This window comes from Phocoena phocoena, chromosome 3, assembly GCF_963924675.1.
Source record: "Phocoena phocoena chromosome 3, mPhoPho1.1, whole genome shotgun sequence".
Taxonomy (NCBI): Eukaryota; Metazoa; Chordata; class Mammalia; order Artiodactyla; family Phocoenidae; genus Phocoena; species Phocoena phocoena.
In genome coordinates, this window is record NC_089221.1 from 162,530,667 (window position 1) to 162,549,429 (window position 18,763).

The window sequence follows — 18,763 nt, forward strand, 5'->3', positions numbered from 1 at the left end:
TCCTGACCACTGGGAGGGTCGAGGGTGATGTGATGGGGCTGCCAGCCTGGAGGAGGTGGCCCAGGTAAGCTGTCCCAGCTGTCCATATCCTGGCCACAGAGCTCCCTGCTGAGCCAGCCCTCACTCCCAAACTGCCCAACACCAACTGAACAGCTGTCGCATCGTTCAGGGCACCCAGTGCCAGACAGGCTTATCCTGTACTGAGTGCTGCGGGGAACTGTAAGGAAACCTTAAATGGAGACTATCCAGTCAGGACCAGCCCACGAGCGCAGTGGGAAGTAGCCGTGGAGCATCAGCTGAGAAGGCTGCCCAGGCAGCATGAGAAGGCCTGGGCTCTGGGCCCAACGGTGGGCTTGGGAGGGCCCCCAGGGGGTGGCTTGCCATTGATGGGGGACCCACCTGCCCAAGAGCCTCTCCCCTGACTGTGGGATTCACCCGGCACAGGGAGGCTCAGAAAGAATACACCGTGACCACTGCCCCACAGGGCAGGGTGGGAGACGATACTCCACCAGCCCCTTGGAGCCTGCCTGCCCTGCCCCCCAGGGCCTTACCTCCTGCTGCTCCTTCAGCTGCTTCTTCTGGGCATCCGAAAGCTCTGTGACACCCACCAGACCCACGGGCTTCCCCTTCTCGTAGCCTAGACCCTTGAGGTCCTGAACTAGAAACAAGACACAGGCTGGTCAGCAACAGACATGTGGGCTTAGCCATGCATCTGTGTCCCAGGCAGAGTCCATGTGCTGACGACACCTGACGCACTTGGCCCACGTGGCAGGACACATAAGTCGGAACGGTTAGTACGCATGTCACTTGATGACCTCGGGGGCCTTTGCTCCGCTCTATCGTGTGTACTCAGTTCCATCCCCACATGACTGCTCCAGGCAGGCTCTATGACCCCACACTGCAAATGCTGACACCAAAACTCAGGAGGTCTGGGGCCTCACTCAAGGTCACACAGCTAATGGGTGACAAGGCAGGGAATCTGCAAAGCTAGAAATGCTTGCACACAGGCTCTTGGAAGTAAGCCCCACGGTGAGCAGATACCTTATGTAGACACACAGGTCTGGAGTCTGGCAGAAGACTCAGCTGCGTGGTTCTGTTAGCTCCTTCTGGGGAAGCAGCCAACCATCTTTAAAGCAACTGACATTTAAGCTGGCATCCCCTTTGGAGCTTGGCTGGAGCCTGCAACGCTAACTCACATCAAGATGCTGCAATGGCCCCATCTGGGTGGTGGAAACAACCACCCCTCAGGTGGTGGCTTCCTGGGGAAGAAGCTAGGCAGAACAGGGTGCAGAGGCCCCTCTGGGGGGATGGAAAGAGCCAGGTCTTCCCAGCTCAACGGGGCTGGGTCGTCGCCTGCAAGAACCACCCGCAGGTGCTCCTGGACCCTAAGATTGCACACCAATCCCTCCTCGGTCTATGGGGGCTCTGAAAGATGTTGGAGAGCCCCATGGAGAGAGCAAGGGAGCCAAGGTCTGAGCAGCCTGCTGTGTGCCTGGATCACGTCCACAGTCCCTTTCCTCCTTGGGCGACTTCACCAGTGAGCAGGCAGGTGGGGGCTGCCCACGCTCCCCTGGGGACAATGTGGGCCAGTGGGGCTTGAATCTGAACCTGAGACTTCAGAGCCTGTACTTGTCCCCTAGAATGTGAAGGACCTGGCAGCTGGGGCTGGACCTTGCGGACATGATCTCAGAGGCGGGGGTGTGCGTGCGTCAGAAGAGCCCTCACATCTGAGCACCCTCCTTTACAGCGGGCACCAGGATTGGCACTTGAGCAGCAATCTGACCCTAGGCACCCTCAACCCTGGGTAGAAGTGCTATCTAGAGCCCCAGGGAGTACGAGACTTTTCAGTCAGTAGCTTTTCTCTTTGGCCAAGGGAGGCACTCAGCCAGAGACCACTATCAGAGCTGGGCGGGCAGGGCCAACAGGCCAGGCCAGCCCTGTGACCTGGGGGAGATGCCTTCCCCCTCAGCCCATCCTTGTGTGGCAAATGTGGGTGTTGGCGCCAGGGCATATATGGCTCTTCTTTGTGCCTGTGTGTCCAGCTCCAGTGAAGTCAGGGGTGAGGGAGGTTGAGAGAGTTCTGCCCGTGCTGCAGGCTGCGTGGTGAGGGAGTCAGACAGACGACATGAGACGGCCAATTAACAGTCACCAACATCATCTGCAAAATGTGATGACAACAGACCCCCACCCTTATGGGTTTGTGGTAGAAAATGAGAAATGAGGCCACACGTTGGCTGTCCCTGAAACTGCTGTCAAGGAGGGAGAAGCTGGAGATCACTGTGCAAAATTGACTGTAGCAATAATTGTTCTCATCACTGTGCGTTTCCTGAGCTTTCTATGACAAAACTGAATCCAAGTACTTTAAAGCTTAAGGGAGAAAACAGGACTATCTATATGCTGTCTGTAAGAGACTTACTTTAGATACAAAGACACAAGTAGGTTGAAAGTCAAAGGAAGGAAAAAGAAATTTCAAGCAAATAGTAACCAAGACAGAGCTGCACTAGCCATACTAGTATCAGATAAAATATACTTTAAATCAAAAAAGGTTTATGAGAGACAAGGAAGGATGTTATATATTTACAAAGATTTGATACAGAAAGAAGATATAACAATTAAATATATACACAGACTTAACAACAGAGCCCCAAATGAAGCAAAAATTGACAAAACTGAAGGGAGAAATAAACAGTTCCATAGTAATTGTTAGAGATTTCAATACCCTATTTTAAATAATGGACAGAAAATCAGTAAGGATATAGAGGACTGAACAACACTATAAACCAACCAGACCTAATAGATATCTATAGAACATGCAATCCAACAACACCAGAATACACAGTATTCTCAAGTACACATGGAACATTCTCCAGGATAGATCATTTGTTAGGCTACAAAACAAATTTTAATAAATTTTAAAAGACAAATCATACCAGGTATCTTTTCTGATCACAATGGAATAAAGCCAGAAATCAGTAATAGAAGGAAAACTGGAAAACTCACAAACGTGGAAATTAAACACTCTCCTAAACAACAAATGGGTCAAAGAAGAAATCACAAGAGATCAGAAAATGCTTAGAGATGAATGAACACAACAGCGCAGCACACACCAAAACTTCTGGGGTGTAGCAAAAGCAGTGCCAAGAGGGAAATGTATAGCTGTAGATGCTCACGTTAAAAAAGAAGATAGGGCTTCCCTGGTGGTGCAGTGGCTAAGAATCCGCCTGCCAATGCAGGGGACACGGGTTCGAGACCTGCTCTGGGAAGACCCCACACACTGCGGAGCAACTAAGCCCGTGCACCACAACTACTGAACCTGTGCTCTAGAGCCCAGATGCCACAACTACTGAGCCCGTGTGCTACAACTACTGAAGCTCGCATGCCTAGAGCCCGAGGTCCGGAACAAGAGAAGCCACCGCAATGAGAAGCCCGTGCACCGCAACAGAGTAGCCCCAGCTCGCCGTAACTAATGAAAGCCCGCGTGCAGCAACGGAGACCCAATGCAGCCATAAATAAATAAATAGATAGATAGTTAAATAAATAAAGACCTCTGATCAATACCTAACTCTACATCTTAAGGAACTAGAAAAAGAAGAGCAAACTAATTCCAGAGCAAGCAGAATGAAGGAAATAACGATTAGAATGGAGATAAAACAAACAGGAAATACAAAATACGAGAGAAAAATCAATGAAACCAAAAGTTGGTTTCTTGCAAAGACCAACGAAATGGACAAATCTTTAGTTAGACTGCCTAAGAAAAAAACAGAAAAGACTCAACTACTAAAACAATAGGGGGATACAGCAGTCCACTTTATCTGCAGGGGATACATTCCAAGATCCCCCCAGTAGATGCCTGAAACCACACATAGTACTGAACCCCATGTATACTATACATACATACATACGTATGATAAAGTTTAATTTATAAATTAGGCACAGTAAGAAATTAATGACAATAGCTAATAATAAAACAGAAAAAAAAAAAAAAGAGAACAGTTATAACAACATACTATTATAAAAGTTATGTGAATGTGGTTTTTCTCTCCTTCTCAAAATATCTTATCACAAATGTAATGCCTTTTCCATTTTAACTAAGTACTCAGCACACACTGTGGCCATAACTTTCGCAGTCTGAGGTACGACAGCAAAACTAGCACAAACTTCTTTTTCCTTCTTCACAATTTCGTGGATAGATGATTTGTTCTTACCATAGATCTTAGAGACCTCAGCCTAAGTCAAGAACTTTTACCCTTTCACTTAAAGGAAATACTTGACGGCTTCTCTCTAGAATGTCTACATTGCCAGCATCACTACTCTGTGCTGTGAGGCCATTATTAAGTAAAATAATAAAATAAGGATTATTTGAACATAAACACTGCAATACCATGACAGTCAATCTGATAACCGAGTGACTACTGGTGACTAATGGGTGGGATATGCTGGTCAAAGGGATGATTCACATCCCAGGCAGGGTGGAACAGACAGCACAAGATTTCATCACAATACTCAGAATGGCACAAACTGGATCACCTAGAACGGCATAAACTACCAAAACTAACTCAAGAAGTAACAGAAAACTTGAATAGACCTATAACAAGTAAGGGGACTGAATCAATAATCAACTCTCCCCTCCAGCCCACCAAAGAAAAGCCCAGAACCAGATAAATGCACTGGTAAATTCTACCCAAGATTTAAAAGAAGAGTTAACACCAATTCTTCTCAAATTCCTCCAAAAAGTTAAAGCAGGACACACTTCCTAACTCATTCTATGAGGTCAGCATTATCCTGATACCAAAAGCAGACAAAGACAACATAAGAAATCTACAGACCAATAATCCTTATGAGTATAAATGCAGACAGAAATCTGCAACAAAATATTAGCAAACCAAATCCATCAGCATATAAATAATTAGTAAACTAATTATTTACTACAACAGAGGGGGATTTATTCCAGGAATGCAAGGGTGGTTTCATCATACAAAAATCAATCAATGTAATACTCCACATTAATAGAATGAGGGGAAAAACCCACATGATCATTTCAATTGATGCAGAAAAAGCACTTGACAAAACCTAACACTTTTTCATGATAAAAACTCAATAAACTAGGAACAGAAGGGAACTTCTTCAACATGACAAAGGTCATCTATTAAAAACATACAACAACATCATACTCAATGGTGAAAGAACAAAAGCTTTCCCCCTAAGATCAGGAACAAGGCAGGGATGCCTGCTTTCACCACTTCTGTTCAGCACAGTACTGAAATCCTAGCCAGAGCAATTAGGCAAGAAAAAGAAATAAGAGGCATCCAAGTTGGAAAGGAAGAAGTAAAACTATCCTTATCTGCAGATGACATGATCTTACGTGTAGAAAACCCTAAAGACTGTTACCCTGATAAATGAATTTAGCAAAAGAAAGAAGATACATAATCAACACACAAAAAAATCAGTTGTATTTCTTATACTAACAACAAATCATCCAGAAAGGAAATTTTTAAAAAATTCCATTTGCAACAGCATCATAAAGAGTAAATCACTTAGGAATAAACTTAACAGAGGTATAAGACTTGTACAACAGAAAGACAAAACACATTGAAAGAAATTAAAGAAAACCCAAGTAAATGGAAAGCTATCCAATGTTCTCAGATTGGAAGACGTAAAATGTTAACATGTCAATACCTCCCAAAGCAATCTATAGATGAATACAATCCCTATCAAAACCCAACAATGATTTCTGCAGAAATGGAAAAGCCCATCTGAAAATTCATACAAAAATTCAAAGGACCTCGAATAGCCAAAGCGTGAGAAAGATGAACAAAGTTGGAAGACTGACACTCCCGATTTCAAAATTTCCCACAGAGCTACAGTAATCAAAACAGTGTGCTACTGGCATGAGGACAGATATATAAACCAGTGTAATAGAGCAGAGAGTCCCAATATAAACTTTTACATCTATGGGATTTTTGACAAGGGTGTCAAGAGACCATTCAATGCAGAAAGAACAATAGTCTCTTCAACAAATGGTGCTGGGAAAATTGGATCTCCATATTTAAAGAAATGAAGTTGGACGCTTACCTTATAACATATATAAAAATTAATTCAATTTAAGAGCTAAAGCTATAAAACTCTTAAAAGAAAACATAGGGGCATATCTTCAAGACTTTGGATGTGGCTATGGTTTCTTAAGACCAAAATCACAGGCAACAAAAGAAAAAAAAAATTGCACTTCATTAAAATTTAAAACTTCTGTGTATCAAAGGACATTAAGGGGATGAAAATACAGCCCATAAAACTAGAGAAAATTTTTGCAAATCATGTATCTGAATGGGGGTTAATATCTAAAACATTTAGAGAACTCCTACAACTCAATAACAAAAAGACATACAACCCAATTAAAAAATGGGTAAAGGGCTAAAACAGACATTTCTCCAACTAAACTATACACTGACCAATAACACACGAAAAGATGCTCAACACCATTAGTCATTAGGGAAATGCAAATCAAAACTACAATTTGATTTCACTTTACACTTATTAGAAGAGCTATATAAGGCGAGAATGAGAAGAAACTGGAACCCTTGTGCACCGCTGATAGGAATGTAAAATGGTGCAGCTGCTGCAGGATGCAGTTTGGCAATTCCTCAATAAGTGAAACAGAATTACCGGAAGACCCAGTGATTCCACTCCTAGGTATATACAAAAAAGAATCAAAATCAGGGGTCTGAACGGTATTTGTAGGCCAGTGTTCACAGCAGCACTACTCACAATCGCCAAAAAGTGAAAATAACCCAAGCTTCTAAACAACTGATGAATGGATAAACAAAAGGCTGTCTATCCGTACACTGGAATTCTATTCAGCTGTGGAAATAAATGAAATTCTGACATGTGCTTCAACACAGATGAACCTTGAAAACATTACGCTCAGTGAAAGATGCCAGACCCTCCCCAGGAGGCTGAGGGAGGGGGTCGGCCCACCTGACAGAGGTGAGGGAGAAGCATCCACGTCCCTCTGCACCAGCTCGGCAGGCGGGAGCTCCACCTTGTCCTCTTCAGGACCCCACCGGCTCTTTCGCTTCCTCTTCATGTTGGCTGTGGTGGCCGGCTTCCCTGGGGCAGCTGAAGATGGGTTGACGTTGGGCAAGGGGGCAGATGAGGTAGGGCAGGCAGTGGCGGTGGGCATGGACCCCAACGGGGTCTCAGGAGGAGATCTGCGCTTCAGTCCGAGGTCAGGTGCCGTGGGGGTGCCCGTGGGACCAGCCTTGGCTTTCCTGAACTCCTCCAGCTTCTGGCGGTAGTACTTGTACCCTTGGCTGTTGGGTTCATACAGAAAGCTGCAAAAGAGAGTGGGGGGCACACCGTCATTGGGCCTCAGCCCCGTACCCCTGATTTAGGGCAGAAGAAGCTCGGGCCTTGTGTAGGCACACTGGGGCCAGCTAGGTCACTTCAGGGTCATGCCAAGATGGAGGTCTCTATCGTGACCCCTGCCCTGCCAGGCCTCAGTGGCTGCTGGTGGCCCAAACTAGAGGAACAGTGTGACATGGCCACAGCCTGTCATGATGCTGTTCCTGTGAGCTGAGGGCCACTGCAAGCCCCTACCCCATCTTTACTGGATGCCCGTCACAATATCACTGATCCCCTGCTTCAAAGAAAAAGGTGTGGGCTCTCTCAGACCTTCCCCAGGCTCTGCCAGGCTTCTTCCCCTGCTGTCCTAGATGAGTGCACCAGTGCCTACAAACCAAGAAATCCTGAGTTGCGAGAGACACCTGGTGCCAAAAGGGGCAGGATTTGTCCCAAACCTGACAGCTGGGCGTATTTGTGCTCCTTTCTGATGCACCCTTGAGAGGCATCAACAGTGGACAGAGACAAAACAAAGACACTAAACATCAGAACAGACAGGGAGCTCACTAGCAGCCTTGCTGGTAGCTGTTGGTCCCCAAGTGCAGAGCAGGAGGTGCTGGGTTCAGAGCCAGCAGAGGCTGCAGCTCCTTCTGCACCTGTCCAGCATCTCTCAGACTATGCATGTATTGAGCCAACAGTCCCACTTCTAGAGTCCACACCAGAGGGAAGAGTCACAGCCCAGTTCCACATAGCAAAACCCGTGCACAGCAGAGATTACAAAGCCCTTGACAAGAAGGGGCTAGACTTGCACTCATGAACCTGGAAAGACAGTCACGGCACAATGCTGTAATACAAAAGCAAAATGCAGGCTCGAGGATGCTGTAAATTCCTTTTGTATAAAAGGAAGTTAAAAAAAAAAAAAAAAAGGAAGTTAGCAGAAAACAAATCCACAGACTATTTCTACATGTCTACGCCAGAAATGGGAGAGGGATGGAGGACTCCCAATCCCGCTAACATCCTAGGGTGGGATGGAGGGATGGGGAGACTGTGTCATCTTTGTATTCCTGGGTCATGGTTCAAGCATGTACACCCTTCAGAAAACCCAGTGTGGAACATTTGTAAAAGTTAAAAGAAACAAAGATCAACAAAATCGTTAAGCCTCTAGCCAAGCTAAGAAAAAAAGAGAGAGGACACCAACTACTAACAACAGAAAAGAAAGAGGGGCCATCACTACAGATCCCACGGACATTAAAATTACTACAGATTACTATGAACAACTCTATGCCCACAAATTTGATAACCCAGATGAAAGGGGCCAATTCTTTGAAAGGTACAATCTGCCAAAACTCACACAAGAAGAACTAGACAATCTGAACAGGCCTATTTTTATTAAATACATTGAATCAGTAATTAATAACCTTCCAAAAGTTCACTGGTGAATTTCACCAAACATTTAGGGTAGAAATTATACCAATTCTGTACAATCCCTTTCAGAGAATAGAAGCAGAGAGAATACTTCCTAACTTACTCAGTTACCCTCATACCAAAACCAGACAAAAACATTACAAGAAAAGAAAACTATAGACCCACATCTCTCATGAACACAGATGTAAAAATCCTCAACAAAATATTAGCAAACCTAATCCACTAATGTATAAAAAGAATAGACACCACAACCAAGTGGGATTCATTCTAGGCAGGCAAGACTGGTTCAACATTTGAAAATCAAGTAATGTGGGCTTCCCTGGTGGCGCAGTGGTTAAGAATCTGCCTGCCAATGCAGGGAACGTGGGTTCGAGCCCTGGTCCGGGAAGATCCCACATGCCGCAGAGCAATTAAGCCCGTGTGCCACAACTACTAAGCCTGCGCTCTAGAGCCTGCGAGCCACAACTACTGAGCCCGTGTGCCACAGCTACTGAAACCCGCGTGCCTAGAGCCCATGCTCTGCAACAAGAGCAGCCACTGCAATGAGAAGCCCGCATACTGCGACAGAGAGTAGCCCCTGCTCGCCGCAACTAAAGAAAGCCCACGTGTTGCAGTGAAGATCCAATGCAGCCAAAAACTATAAACAAATGAATAAAAGAAAAGAAAAGAAAAAATCAAGTAATGTAATCCATCAGGTCAGCAGGCTAAAAAAGAAAAATCACATGATCATTATCAACCACTGTGGAAAAAGTGTTTAATGAAATCTAATACCCATTCATGAGAAAAACTCTCAGTAAACTAGGAGTACAGGGGAACTTCCTCCACTTGACAAAGAATATCTACAAAGAACCTACAGCTAACATCATACTTAATGATGAGAAACCTCAAGCTTTTCCACTAAGAACAGAAACAAGCCAAGAATATCCCACCTCCCCAATGCTTTTCATCATCATTCTGGAAGTTCTAACTAATGAAATAAGATGAGAAAAGGAAGTAGAAGGTATACTGAGAAGAAGGAAATATAACATGATCGTCTACATAAAAAAAACACATGAAGGACTTCCCTGGTGGTCCAGTGGTTAGGACTCTGCACTCTCACTGCTGAGAGCCCAGGTTCAATCCCTGATTGGGGACCTAAGATCCTGCAAGCCACGAGGCGCGACAAATAATAAAAATAAAAAACACAGATGGGAGAATAGACCAAAAAACCCTGGAACTTAATAAGGTATTATAGCAAGGTTGCAGGATACAAGGTTAAAATACAGAAGTCCATCACTCTCCTATATACCACCAATGAACAAGTAGAACTTGAAACTAAAAACACAATACCATTTACATTAGCATTCCCCCATATAAAATACTTAGGTAAAGGGTAACAAAATATGTACAAGATCTATATGAGGAAAACTAAAAAACTCTGATGAATGAATTCAAAGAAGATCTAAATAAATGAAGAGCTATTCCTTGTTCAAAGATAGGAAGGCTCAATGTTATCAAGATGTCAGTTATTCCCAACTTGATTTCTAGATTCAATGCAATTCCAGTCAAAATCATTTATTTTGTGGATACTGACAAACTCATTCTAGAGCTTATATAAAGAGACAAACAACCCACAATAGCCAACACAATACTGAAGAAGAAGAACAAAGTTGGAGGACTGATACTACCTGACTTCGGGACTTACTGTAAAGCTACAGTAATCAAGGCAGTGGGGTATCAGTGAAAGAATGGACAAAGAGATCAACAGAACAGAACAAAGAGCCCAGAAACAGATCCACATACACATAGTCTGTTCTTTGACAAAGGAGCAAAAGCAATACAATGGAGCAAAGACAGCCTTTTCAACAAATGGTGCTGAAACTGGACATCCACATGCAAAAAAAAACACAAACAAACAAAGAATCCAGAAACAGACCTCATAACCTTCACAAAAATTAACTAAAAATGTATCACTGACCTGAACGTAAAACATAAAACTATAAAACATAGGAGAATGCCTATGTAACCTTGGGTATGGCAATAACTTTTTAGATACAACACCAAAGGCATGATCTATGAAAGCAACTGATAAGCTGGACTTCATTAAAATGAAAAACTTCTGCTCTGCAAAGGACAACATCAAGAGAATGAGGAGAAAAAGCCACAGACTGGGAGAAATATTTGCAAAAGACACAACTGATAAAGACTGTTATCCAAAATATACAAAGGAGACTTCCCTGGTGGTGCTGTGTTTAAGAATCCGCCTGCCAATGCAGGGGACACGGGTTTGATCCCTGGTCTGGGAAGATCCCACGTGCCATGGAGCAACTAAGCCCGGGCGCCACAACTACTGAGCCCATGCACTGCAACTACTGAAGCCCTCACGCTTAGAGCCCATGCCCCACAGCAAGAGAAGCCACTGCAATGAGAAGCCCACGTACTGCAATGAAGAGTAGCCCCCGCTCACCACAACTAGAGAAAGCCCACGTGCAGCAATGAAGACCCAACACAGCCAGAAAAAAACAAACAAAAAAACAAACAAAAAAACAAAAAAATCCAAAATATACAAAGAACTCAACACCCAACAATAAAAAAAACAAGCCAATTAAAAAATGGGGGCTTCCCTGGTGGTGCAGTGGTTGGGAGTCCACCTGCCGATGCAGGGGACACGGGTTTGTGCCCCAGTCGGGGAAGATCCCACATGCCATGGAGCGGCTGGGCCCGTGAGCCACGGCTGCTGAGCCTGCGCGTCCGGAGCCTGTGCTCCGCAATGGGAGAGACCACAACAGTGGGAGGCCCATGTACCACCAAAAAAAAAAAAAAAAATGGGCCAATGACCTTAACACATGACTCACCAAAGATTTACAGATGGCAAGTAAGCATTATGAAAAGATACTTCCCTTCATGTCATCAGGAAAATGCAAATCAAAACAATGAATATCACTACACATCTATAAGAACGGCCAAAATCCAAAACACTGACAACATCAAATGTTGATATGGAGCTACTGAAACTCTCATTCGTTGCTGCGGAGAATGCAGATGGTACAAGCCATTTTGGAAGACAGTTAGGCTGTTTCTTACAAAACTAAATATACCATACAATCCAGCAATCACACTTCTTGGTATAAAAGAGTTGAAAATTTATGTCCACACAAAGACCCTGCACACTGATGTTTACAACTTTGTTCATAATTGCCAAAACTTGGGAGCGACCGAGATGTCCTGCAGGAGGTGAATAGGTAAATAAACTGCGGTATATCCAGACAATGGAAAATTATTAAGTGCTAAAAAGAAATGAGCTATCAAGCCAAAAAAAGACTCAGAGGGTTTCCCTGGTGGCGCAGTGGTTGAGAGTCCGCCTGCCGATGCAGGGGAAATGGGTTTGTGCTCCGGTCCGGAAAGATCCCACATGCTGCGGAGTGGCTGGGCCTGTGAGCCATGGCCACCGAGCCTGCGCGTCCGGAGCCTGTGCTCCACAACGGGAGAGGTCACAACAGTGAGAGGCCCGCGTACCGCAAAACAAAACAAAACAAAAACAAAAAGACTCAGAGCAACCCTAAATACATATTACTAAGTGAAGGAAGCTAATCTGAAAAAGCAACATACTATGAGTCCAATTATATGACATTCTGGAAAAGACAAAACTACGTGGTTGCCAGGGGTTAGGGAGGAAAAAGGGATGAACACGCAGAACACAGGGAATATTAGGGCAGTGAGAATACTCTGTATGATATCATAATGATGGATACATGTCATTACGCATTTGTCCAAACCCATAGAATACGCAACACCAAGAGTGAACCCTAGCTATAGACTTTGGGTGATCATGATGTGTCAACGTAGGTTCATCAATTGTAACAAATATACTATTCTGGTGGGCGCTGTTGATAATGGGGGAGGCTGTGCATGTTTCGGGGAAGGGGGCACATGGGAAGTCTCTGTAGCTTCCCCTCAATTCTGCTGCGAACCTAAAACTGCTCAAAAAATAACATCTTAAAAAAAATTAAGAGACGAAAGCAAGAAGTCGTTCAAAGAGGGAAGGGAGCAGATGGCTGAATTTAAAAAAGACTCATAGCAACCAGGACATGGATTTAAAGTGATTTGGTTCTTCCAAGAAAAGCAGACTGGGGAATTCGCCCACTGGGGCAGGGGGGCAGCTCCTAACGGGGTGGGTCTCCTCTAGGCTCACAAGCTTGCCTCTTCCTGGCCTCAGCTGCTGATTCATGCTGATTCTCCTCCGAGATGCTCTGAGAGGCAGCACCCAAGAGCCCCCCATGGGTATGCCTGTCTGCGAGGAGCATAACAGCTCACTATGGGCCCCGGGCACAGGTGCAGGGGATTCTACAACGAAGACCCCCTCTGACTGGTGTAATCCCACCCACAGAGTTAACCAAAGTTATCACTTTAGTGTCTTTTCCTTCCAGACTTTTTCCACTGCAGATTTATTTGAACAGAGCTGTGATTCTATTTTCCGTATCCTGATATTTTAAGAATTTCTTAACCCGACAACATAAGGCTTTCCTGTCAGAATGCAGTGTAGCATGGTGGTGAAGGCATCTCCACCAACTGGCCTCCTTGCCTTGCTCACCTGTTAAAGGCCAACACGCCAGGCTGTTGTAAAGAACAACATGGATCACCCAGGTGATGTGTTAGAGTCACACGTGGCTTGAGGTGTGCTGGCTGCTACCACCTTCAACAACTTGCCTTCCGATGGCCACGATTCCACTGGGGAGATGCAGTTATAGGAGTTTAGCCCACTGGGGCTGGGCTTTCATTGTGTTACTAATTTTTCAAGACTATGACAGTGCTATATATATAACATTATTTCTGGGGATGGCGTCTCAGAAGTAGAATGCCTGGTCAAAGGAACAGACATTTCCAGCTTCTTTACAGATGAGCACAGCTATTACAATTGTCTCCCAAAACTCACAGCTGCTGGGAAATCAGAAGGGAAGGGCCCAGAGCGGCAGGAACACGGGTGGCTGTTAGATTTGGGGTGAGGGGAGCTGCCTTGCACCTGACCCAATGTGAAGATGAAACAGTCTGCTTGGTATGAACCTGCATGCCTTGCCCAGGTCCAATGTGCGGAGTGCCAACTGTAGTTCAGCTCTGGTGTTGAAATGAGCTCCCCCAGACCACGCTGGTCACCTTCAGCTACTTCTCTGCCAGACACCCCCAGGCTCTGTCCTCATCCGTGGCAGTCACCCTCTAGCCTCCATCAAAGCCACACCCAACAAGCTGGATGCCTGCCAGTAATGCCCCCACAAGGCGCAAGAGCTGCAGGGAGGGCCTGGAGTCACTTGTGGTGATAATGTCTCTTCGCTTTGACCCCAGGGAGCTGCTGAGCCCTGGGACCCTGTGACCAGGGAGAGCCACCTGCGCTGGGGGTTTTGTACAGAATTCCACTACTTCGCCCACTTTGCCTGAGATAGATTTTTTGTCAGCTCTTGTCACGCTAAGTGACAGTACACTAAGTTTCCTGTTTAAATAAACTTACTTAGGTAAATGAAGAAGAAAAAAAAAGACGTAGTGACTTATACCGTAACGCTGCAACACTGGTTTGGGTAGTGCAGAGTGGTGGCCGATATCACTACTTTGTGAGGAGATCCTGGGTCTCCTGAACTCTAGACCCAAACACCCCACAGCCCCCATGAAAGCTCCTAGCTGCCCAGGTACCAGACACAGGGACACCTGAAACCCTCAGCAGCCCTTCCCCACCCCCGGCCCCACGCGATGGTTCCCTTCTGCCCCCATGTGCCTCAACCTGGTGTGCCTGGCCACCCTCCACAACTGTGGCCAGATGATCCTGGAAGAACAGTTGACCCTGTCACTCCCTATGCAGACCCTCCAAAGGCTCTCAGTGGACACCTGAGCCCTCCGGGACCCAGCCCGGCCGGGCTCCAAGGCCCATCTGCACTGCATCAACGCTCACCCTGCTCCCCCGCCAAGGTGGCACAGCGCCCGCCATCTCTGCCACTTCACTCCTGCGTGGCAGTCCCTCCAGACGCCCTTCACTTTGTTCCATGTCTAGCTCACGCTGGCTCACATGTAGTAGATGCTACTGGCCGCCTGCCCAGCATCCACACCTTCTTCTTTCTTCCTGAGCCCCTGATGGTGTCTAGAGCTGCAGAATCGACCAGCCCAGATGGCTGCTGCTCTAGCACATTCGATAAAAGCGCCATCGCATCTCCTCACTGACTGAATGGGGACTTGTGTTACTCGTGGCCAAGCGTCCTCATGGGTGCATCACCTCCACAACAGGTTCAGCGTCCACCTCACAAACCTCTGCCGGCCCCCGCCCTGCAGCAGTGACCACCCCTCCCACACCCCAACATCCAGCGCCCCGACCCGCCTTCCCCCACAAAGAGCTGGGGCTGAACCCACCCAACGAATGACAGAGCGGGGGGAGCACAGACCCAGCCTGAGGGAGTGGTGTGTGACTTTGTGGCTGGGGACAGCAGGGAGGCCAGGATGCTTGTCCCACCCACTCTGTGGAACCTGCACACAGGCTGTGGGTTCCCCCTCCCCAGAGCCTGAGGTATCACATTCCCTGCTTTCCTGCCATTTCCCTTGTCGTAAAGATGAGACCCTCAGGATGCAAACAGTGAACAACACTTCTGTGAGTTTCCGCTCGAGAGCCTGGCCTATTCTGTTACAAGGGAGCAAGGCAAGTGCTAGAGACTTTCTCCATGAGGCACCTGGAAAACACAAGGCCCCAAAGGTCCCCACACACCTGCCTCAGAGATGATTCAGGGCACCGATGTGCACTTGGGGAATGCCTATGCGGTGGCACGCCTAAACTCTGTGGTCAGAAACTCCTGGACCTGAGTCCTGGCCCTGCCAACTTCTTGCCATGGGACCCTAGCACGTCTCAATACCACACCAAGCCCATTTTCTCAGCGGGGGAGCTGTGACTAGGGTGAGAGGTTACCTCTCCAGTGGGTTCCCCCCCACCGCTTACCTGAATGCCTGGTTCTCGCGGTTGTTCTGGAGGGCAATGGTTTCCACCTCGGGACCCCCATCCGCTATGAACCTGGCCAACTTTTCTGCGAGGTTCTTGACCTCTTCATCCTCTGGGGGTGAAACTTTAAGCAGGCTGTCAGTACTGAGCTCAACTCACCACACCCAACAGCCTAATTTCTGCTAAGAACCCCGGGCAACAAGAGGGGTTTATTTTAGGAACAATACAAAGAAAAACAGGCAAATGGGAATCAGATTACTGCACTGGAACCAAACACCTGAATTCATATAATAATATATCTTGAGCTTCTGCCCCCCACACCCGACCCCTTCCCACCCCATATGTCTGGGGGTTTTGGACCCACACTGGGACATGGGAACAGAATGTGAGGGAGAGTCTGGGTCCAGGCTGGAGGAGAGATGGGAATCCCCACGTCAGTCTTTCTGCTGGCAGCTGTCCCCCCAGGTCACATGGGGGGATGGGCCTGGCCCACCTCTCCTGGGAAGAAGGTCAGGGCACGGGACTGCGAGTGACAGACATGATGAACCAACGTCTGTGGCCCACATTTGGCTTAAACATCAATCGCCCTGCTGCCCACCAGCACCTGGCTGGGGTTTCACTTCATTACAGCTGGAGACCAGGCAGCATCTCACCCTCCCGACACTCATCCCACCAGCTGACCGTTTTTGTCTCCTGGCCCCCCTCGACAAGTGTCAGTCACTGCATTTGTCTCTAGGTGTCCTCAGTGCCCAGCACGCATCAGGTGCTCATTAGCACTTGTGAAAATGACCATGAACCAAGGGGCGAATGTTCCTCTCCTGTGCCCCGCTTACATGCACAGGGCTGAGCTCCTGGACATGACCTTGACCTTTACCTTGACCCTTAGATTTCGTCTCAGAGCACTGGCAGGGAGGGCAGTGCTGGTCCCAGCATGACCCCAGCTCCCTGGGAGGGCACAGACCTGCACTGTCAACGCCACCCCACACCACGACGGGTTCCAGGAAAGGAACCCCGATTCCACCTGGGGCGTGGTTTGTCCACACGCCTCCCTAGAACCTCCCACCCTCTTCAGCCACCTACCTTTCTGAGAGGCTGCCTGCAACTTCTGTGCTTCCTTTCTTATCTCAGCCACCTTCTTTCTGTAGTAGAGGAATTCCCTGCTATTCTTATCATGCAAAAACCTGGAGAGTTTTGTAAAACAAAGAGTGGAAAATGAGCAACGGGGATGGGTGGACCCATGCAGCTTCTGAAGACATACTGTGCAAAAGCAAGCTGGTGAGCAGAGACACCTCGATGGGGCCCAAAAATAAGTCTCCACACCACACTGGGGCCCCTTGCTACCTCTGGTGTGAATTAGAAAGCTCTCAGAACAGTATCTGGCCCACGCAAGTAAGCACCCAGCCCCGGCCAGCTTCAGTCACCACCAGGGTTTTACAAGAACATCTGCATGTACTAACATGTGGCAAGAACATTAAGTAGCAGTGGCCTTCCCCTCCCAGAAGTACTTACGAAAATGCTGGGTTATCCTTGTAGTTCTCCATAGCTACTTTTTCTAACTCGGGGCCTCCTTCTGCCACAAAGCGGGCCAATTTCTCTATCACTTTCCGAGTCTCGGCTCCCTCTGGGGGTGAAACTTTAAGGAGGCTGTCAGTACTGGGGTTCAACTCACACACCCCACAGTCAACAGGCACACTCTCTCTACGGACCACAAGGACAGAGGGGTCGGGGGAGAAGAGGGTGAAATGCGGGAGGTTGTCGGGCGTCCCGGGTCCATGCACAAAGCACCATGATGAGGGGTGAGTCGGTCTAGACAGCCTTTGCGAGACATGCTGGAGGGAGAAAAGTGTGTGAGCCTCCCAAAGGCCAAGCCAGTCCCCAGGCTGGCAGGGAGATGTTGGAAAACATAGCCACCCTCCCCCTCCTTTTGCGGAATGCTCAATCCCTTTCTTTACCAGTGTTCAGTACAATAAATCAATTCCCTTTCATCCTTCAAAGACAAATTGTTTTTTTTTTAAATATCATTACAAACTCTGATTTTAAGATGCCAGTGGGTTTCAATCCAACACAATTAATATCATCACAGAAGCTCAATCACCCCCTCTGTGGCCAGTGGAGCCTCTTCAAGCTGACTCCCGAGGCCTTTGGACATGACCCCAGTCTCTGATGGCCTCCTCGATACCTGCTGGGACAGGGCACTTCAGGATCATCTCAGACGCTTCCTGCCCAGACCTAGAGCCAGCCATTTCTCCAAGAAGTCCTGGTTTCCATGAGTGAGAACATGTGTTTCCAGACCAACATCTGGGAGCTAGGGACACTCATTGCAACAGGTTTAATTGTTAACTCAGAGCACTTTCAGTGAACACCACTAAAAAATATATTTTGGGGGCTTCCCTGGTGGCGCAGTGGTTGAGAGTCTGCCTGCCGATGCAGGGGACACGGGTTCGTGGCCCGGTCCGGGAAGATCCCACATGCTGCGGAGCGGCTGGGCCCGTGAGCCATGGCCGCTGAGCCTGCACGTCCGGAGCCTGTGCTCCGCAACGGGAGAGGCCACAACAGTGGGAGGCCCGCGTACCGACAAAAAAAACAAAACAAACAAAACATATATATGTGTATATATATATACATATATATATATATACATATAGATATACATATATATATATATACACACACACATATAAATTTTTATATATATTTTTTTGTATTAGTCTCCACTTTGAGCCACATGGAACTTGCTTTTGTATTTACTGCTGGCCTGTTTCTGAGACTGTCAGCCACCATACAGCTCACATCCGTCATATGAAAACTCCCAGAAGAAATTTCTTGATGTCAGTCAGTGCTTAGGAATGTTTGCTCCTCCTGGCAATGGGGCCAGACACTGAGCCTGTGGCCACTCTTATTCCCCCTGCTGCTTGTACTGCCAGAAAGCTCACAGGGTTGGGGTGGCGGGGTACAACATGTGGCCTAAGGAGGACCTATAAGAGGTCTCAGAGACATTCTGTGTCTACCTTTTCCCTAAGCCTCATCCTCCTCCCACATGCCTGGCAACGACCCTGACCT

General features: G+C 47.1%; 1 protein-coding gene across 1 annotated transcript in view; it reads right to left on the bottom strand.

Moving 5' to 3' along the window:
• The window catches only part of SUGP1 (SURP and G-patch domain containing 1), a 29,536-nt gene that overhangs the window by 2,889 nt on the left and 7,884 nt on the right, over positions 1-18,763 (bottom strand). The window contains exons 5-9 of the mRNA XM_065873299.1: positions 17,213-17,336; positions 16,784-16,884; positions 15,704-15,827; positions 6,973-7,328; positions 552-658 (exon numbers count right to left, since the gene is read on the bottom strand). Of these exons, the coding sequence (XP_065729371.1) occupies positions 552-658; positions 6,973-7,328; positions 15,704-15,827; positions 16,784-16,884; positions 17,213-17,336 (812 nt within the window). The remainder of the gene's footprint in view (positions 1-551; positions 659-6,972; positions 7,329-15,703; positions 15,828-16,783; positions 16,885-17,212; positions 17,337-18,763) is intronic.